Below are 6,000 nucleotides of genomic sequence, written 5' to 3'. Positions count from 1 at the left end.
ACAGATCAACTTGACAACAGGAGGAGCTGAGGACCACCATTGGTGGGTGACCCCTCTCCAGGACCACCATTGGTGGGTGACCCCTCTCCAGGACCACCATTGGTGGGTGACCCCTCTCCAGGACCACCATTGGTGGGTGACCCCTCTCCAGGACCACCATTGGTGGGTGACCCCTCTCCAGGACCACCATTGGTGGGTGACCCCTCTCCAGGACCACCATTGGTGGGTGACCCCTCTCCAGGACCACCATTGGTGGGTGACCCCTCTCCAGGACCACCATTGGTGGGTGACCCCTCTCCAGGACCACCATTGGTGGGCGACCCCTCCTCCAGGAGATCCCATAATGCAGCAGGTTGCTTGGAGAGGATTCCACAGCAGAGGTGAAAGATCACTCAGGGTCAACTCAAAGTGACCTCTGCTCCCCCAGTCTAGATTCAGACCATTTGTGGAAAGTGGGCAGAATAAAGTGAGTTAGTGATGAACAATGGATACAGCTGTAGTTTTATATATTTATTTCATATAAAATATTACAAGTTTGTAGCTCCAATGTAATGTATAAGGGCAGTGAGCAATCTGAAAGATCTTGACAATAAAGAAATAACACTAGGAACCAGCACTAACTCAGCCGCAGGATCTATTTACGTGGCAAATTTCTTCTGTCGGACCGGTGCAGGCAGCTGTGCATTAATCTCCATTACAGGACGCTCCACTACCACGAGACAGCCATCGAACAGCAGCTCAGCATGCAGCAGAGGCTGCAGAGAGAAAGAGGAAGGTTCAGGGAACCTGACCACATGTGAAACACAGATTTCTACCTCAGTGAGCTGTCTAACTGAAAAACAGTACTTCCAGAGCAACAGAAAATAAGAAATAAGATAAATGCCAATTCCTTGGCCTGTGACCCAGTCTCAGTCGCTGCCCTGGACTGCGTCTGTGTCTCAGTCTCAGTCTATCCCTGGACTGTCTGGGATGGCCCTCAGTTTCCAACACTCCCCACCTTCCGCCCAGTGGGGAACAATAAATCAGCTGGTGGGAAAGAGAAGCCAAACTGAGACCACTGTTCCCCAATCCCTAAACACATGCATGAACACAAGTTAAACCAAACTCCAAAGGGTCAGGTGGTTAGAGATCTATAAGGAGTAGAGCAGCTGTGGAACCTTTGTAAAGCCATATAAGGTGGAAGCAGAAGCTGCCAAGGCCATGAAAGGAACAACAGAATCCTTGACCTTGTAAAGGTAGAGACTAATGATAGCGGAAGGTAATGCTAGACTCAAGAACTGCACTGGGCCATCAGTACCACTTTAGGTAGAATTTTGGGCATCCAGTTATAAGGATATTAAGGCAATGGAAGAGGTAACAATGTGAGCTTATTGGGATGTTAGCTGGGATGAAATGTCACACAGAGAGATTAATGTTCTTTCCACAAGAGCTGACAAACTGAGGGGTGACCTGATAGTGGCATTTGCGTTATGAAAGGTTATGATTATTATCATGTGAGGGATTGTTTCCTTTCATGAGTGTGACAAGACAACACTCACTTTTTTACTGACTGTCTTAAATTTAAGCGGAATTTAGAAGTACAGTGGGGAATTCTTGGCCGCAAACTGTTGTTGAAAACCTCAAGTGTTCTAACAGGATTAGACAGTTTCTTCCAAAAGAGGAATGTAAAATGATTTGTAGAGCAAGCAGGGCAATAGGATTAGACTGGATATGAATGGTGTTCGAGGACTGGAGGATTGGAAATGTTCAAAAAATGGATGGGGTAAACCCTGCAACTACTGGCCAGTCAATCTAATGTCAGTGGCAGGAAGGCTTCGAGACACAATAAACTGAGGAAAAAATTAATCACAAATTGAAAATGGAAAAATATTGGTTAATAAAAGATGGGCCAGTAATAAATTATAATAAAAGCAAACTATGTCTGAATAATTGATGGAGTTCTTTGAAGTATTAGAGAGGGTTAATGACAGTAATGTTGCTGATATTTTATATGTGGATTTTCAACATTTTTTGACAAAGTACCACATAATAGACTTGTTAATAAAATTGAAATGCACGGCATTAAAGGGGCAATGGCACTATGGAAAATTGGCCAAAGGACAGAAGCAGAAAGTAGCATGAATAGTTGTTTTTCAGTCTGGAGGGAAGAAATGTTTGTCTAATTTTCCTTTGTTTTGTGTGGCCTGTTAGCTGCACTGCACAGTCCCTTTAAGATTGGTATGCAACCATGTGTGGGTGCATCTTAAAGTGAACGTTGGCTGTACGTGTCCTATTCTTTGCAGCATGTTCCAGATTGCTATGCAGCAATGCACCTGGGGGAAGTTATACAGTGGGTCTTCCCAAGGGGCCGGAGTTGGGACCACTTCACACTTTGATAAACATGAATGGCCTGAGCATATACAGTATAAAGGGCATAATTTCAAAGTGTGCAAATGACACAAAACTGAGAAATGTAGTAAATAACAAGCAGGATAGCAAGAGACTTCAGTAGGACACAGACTGGTGAAATGGACAGATATGTGGCAGATCAAATTTAACACACAAAATTGAGACTTACTTTCGTAGGAGGAATGAATTGATGCAATTTTAAAAAATTTATTCATGGGATGTGGGCTTCGCTGTCTGGGCCACCATTTATTGCCCATCCCTAATTGCCCTTGAGAAGGTGGCAATGAGCTGCCTTCTTGAGAGAGAGCGACATTTATCTGGCACCTTTCTCGACCTCAGGTCATCCCAAAGCACTTTACAGCCAATGAAATACTTCACGAAATGTAATGCTCGAAACAATGCGGTCAATTTTTGCACAGCAAGATCCCACAAACTGCAATGTGATAATGACCAGAAAATCTGTTTTTGTGACACTGATTAAGGGGTTGGCCAGGACACTGGGGTAACTTCCCTGTTCTCATTCAAAATACTTTCATGGGATATTTTATGTACACGTGAGAGGGTAGACAGGCCTCAGTTTAACATTCATCTAAAAGACTGCACCTTTGAGAGTGCAGCACTCCCTGAGTACTGCACTGGACTGTCAGCCTAGATTTTTGTGCTGAAGTTCTGCAGTGGGAATCAAACCCACGACCTTCTGACTTCGCAGTGAGAGTGCTAGTAATGGTACAATTTTAAAAGGGGTGCAGGAACAGAGAGACCTGAGGCGGCATATATAAATATTTGAAGAAGAACAAGTTGACTAATAAAAAAGCATTTGGGATCCTTATTATTAATGGTGGGACAGAGTACAAAGGTTATGCTAAACCTTTATAAATCACTGCTTAATCCTCAGCTGGAGTATTGTGTTAATTAGGGCACCACACTCTGGGAAGGATGTCAAGACCTTGGAGAGGGTGCAGGGGAGATTGACTAGAAAAGTACCAGGGAATGAGGGGCTGCAGTTATGTAGAGAGACTGGAGAAGCTGGGATTGTTCTCCTTCCTGGAGAGAAGGTTAAGGGGGGAACTCAATGGCTCATGTAGAGCACAAGAGCAGCTTAGATCCGAAACACTGAATAGCTTGTTCCTATACTGGAACGTTGTACAAGTTCCTCAGCTCTCACCTTGAATTTCTTACAGATTTTGAAAGCATGTTCCTGGGTCTTGCGAGCTTTCTTAGACAGACCTCTCAGGATCGCCTGATTATGCAGGTTTGATTGTTCAGTTGGCAGAGGCTGGAAGAAAGTCAACAAAAATTAGTCTCAAGAAGAATGCTTCAAAGTAGAACAGTGAAATAAGAAATAGGTTAGGGGGAGACAGGGGAAGGTGGATGCAGAGAGGGGGTGGTCAGGAGATGAGTATGTTTTGACCACAGCCAATGTTAATTGCTGTGCAAACCAAATCCCAGAGGGAAATTCAGCTTTGGGGCCAAACCCTTTTTTAATATTCTGAAAATGAGAAGAAAACACACTGATCTCAACAGCAGAAACACCTTTGGGATTTTAAAAATTAAAAGTAAAAGTTTTATTAACAAGAATAAAAGAAAACTCAAGCGCATGAGATTACAGTTGCAGAGTTAAAAATTAGTCTTACAAAATATTCCCCCAAAAGACTCCCTACTTGGTCAGACCCACAACTAAACACCTTCCAGGCAACACTCCCTAATAGATAAAAGCAAAATACTGCGGATGCTGGAAATCTGAAACAAAAACAGAAAATGCTGGAAAGACTCAGCAGGTCTAACAGCATCTGTGGAGAGGGAAACAGAGTTAACATTCCGAGTCCATATGATCCTTCTTCAGGGTTGGAGTGAAGTAGAAATGTGTTTAAGTTTATACTGTTTAAGGGGGGAGGGGGTGGAGCAGGTGAAGCTGGATAGAAGGCCAGAGATAGGTGGGGACAAAGAGATTGACAAAGATGTCATGAACTAAAGGACAAAGGAAGTGTTAATGGCAGTGGTTAGTGCTAAAAAAGGTGCTGAGAGTGGCATTAGGGTAAGAAACAGAATGTGATAATAGCAGAACAAGGGTAAGCACTGGGTGAAAGAACAAGTGACAAATGTCCCTTTTGCGGGTGGGGTGGGGTGAGGGGGCAGTGGTGGGGAAAAAAGGATAGAAAATGGGATAAAAGGGGGGATAAAACAATGAATAAATGAATAAAAATAAATAAATAAAGTGGATAAAAAATAAAAATGAATGTAGAAAAAAGGGATTAAAAAGGGGTGAGGATGGAGGAGAGAGTTCATGGTCTGAAGTTGTTGAACTCAATGTTAAGTCCGGAAAGCTGTAAAGTGCCTAATCGGAAGCTGAGGTGCTGTTCCTCCAGTTTGCGTTGAGCTTCACTGGAACAATGCAGCAGGCCAAGGACAGTCATGTGGGCATGAGAGCAGGGTGGAGTGTTGAAATGGCAAGCGACAGGTATTGTGGGTCATACTTGTGGACAAATGGACAGGGAATTTGGCAAATTGGATCCAAAATTGGCTTAGTGGCAGGAGGCAGAGAGTGATGGTCGAAGGTTGTTTTTGTGATTGGAAGCCTGTGACAAGTGGGGTACCACAGGGATCGGTGCTGGGACTTTTGCTGTTTGTTGTGTAAAATATGATCAGTAAGTTCACAGATGACACAAAAATTGGCGGTGTTGTAAATAGTGAGGAGGAAAGCCTTAGATTACAGGACGATATAGATGGGCTGGTAAGATGGGCAGAGCAGTGGCAAATGGAATTTAATCCTGAGAAGTGTGAGGTGATGCATTTTGGGAGGACTAACATGGCAAGGGAATACACAATGAATGGTAGGACCCTAGGAAGTACAGAGGATCAAAGGGTCCTTGGTGTGGTATGTCCATAGATCCCTGAAGGCAGCAGCGGAGGTAGAAAATGTGTATTTAAGACTGAGATAGATAGGTTCTTGATTGGTAAGGGGATCAAAGGTTACGGGGAGAAGGCGGGAGATTGGGGTTGAAAAACTTATCAGCCATGATTGAATGGCGGAGCAGACTCGATGGGCCAAATGGCCTAATTTCTGCTCCTATGTCTTATAAAAGATGGTTAAGGTGGCAAATGGGATACTTGCCTTTATTAGCCAAGGCATAGAATATAAGAGCAGGGAGGTTATGTTGGAGCTGTATAAAATGCTAGTAAGGCTACAGCTAGAGTACTGTGTATAGTTCTGGTCGCCACATTATAGGAAGGATGTGATTGCACTGGAGAGGGTGCAGAGGAGATTCACCAGGATGTTGCCTGGGCTGGAGCGTTTCAGCTATGAAGAGAGACTGGATAGGCTGGGGTTGTTTTCCTTAGAACAGAGAAAGCTGAGGGGGTACCTGATAGAGGTATACAAAATTATGAGGGGCATACATCGGGTAGATAGGAAGAAACTTTCCCCTTAGTGGAGGTGTCAGTAACCAGGGAGTATAGGTTTAAGATTTAAGGCAGGCGGTTTAGCTGGGATTTGAGGAAAAAGATTTTCACCCAGAGAGTAGTTGGAATCTGGAACACACACTGCCTGAGGGGATGGTAGAGGCAGAAACCCTCACAACATTTAAGAAGTATTTAGATGAGCACTTGAAATGC

At 43.9% G+C, this 6,000-nt stretch overlaps 1 protein-coding gene across 1 annotated transcript in view; it reads right to left on the bottom strand.

The window, feature by feature from the left end:
- Window positions 1-495: 495 nt before the first annotated feature.
- utp4 (UTP4 small subunit processome component) overlaps window positions 496-6,000 on the bottom strand; it is a 44,526-nt gene continuing 39,021 nt past the window's right edge. The window contains exons 15-16 of the mRNA XM_078544711.1: window positions 3,554-3,664; window positions 496-755 (exon numbers count right to left, since the gene is read on the bottom strand). Coding sequence (XP_078400837.1) covers window positions 639-755; window positions 3,554-3,664 — 228 coding nt within the window. The 3' untranslated portion in view covers window positions 496-638. The remainder of the gene's footprint in view (window positions 756-3,553; window positions 3,665-6,000) is intronic.

The sequence above is a fragment of the Cetorhinus maximus genome, chromosome 6, assembly GCF_964194155.1.
Source record: "Cetorhinus maximus chromosome 6, sCetMax3.hap1.1, whole genome shotgun sequence".
In the NCBI taxonomy this organism is placed as follows: domain Eukaryota; kingdom Metazoa; phylum Chordata; class Chondrichthyes; order Lamniformes; family Cetorhinidae; genus Cetorhinus; species Cetorhinus maximus.
Note: the sequence above shows the minus strand (reverse complement) of the source record. Positions and strands in the feature narration are given on the sequence as shown.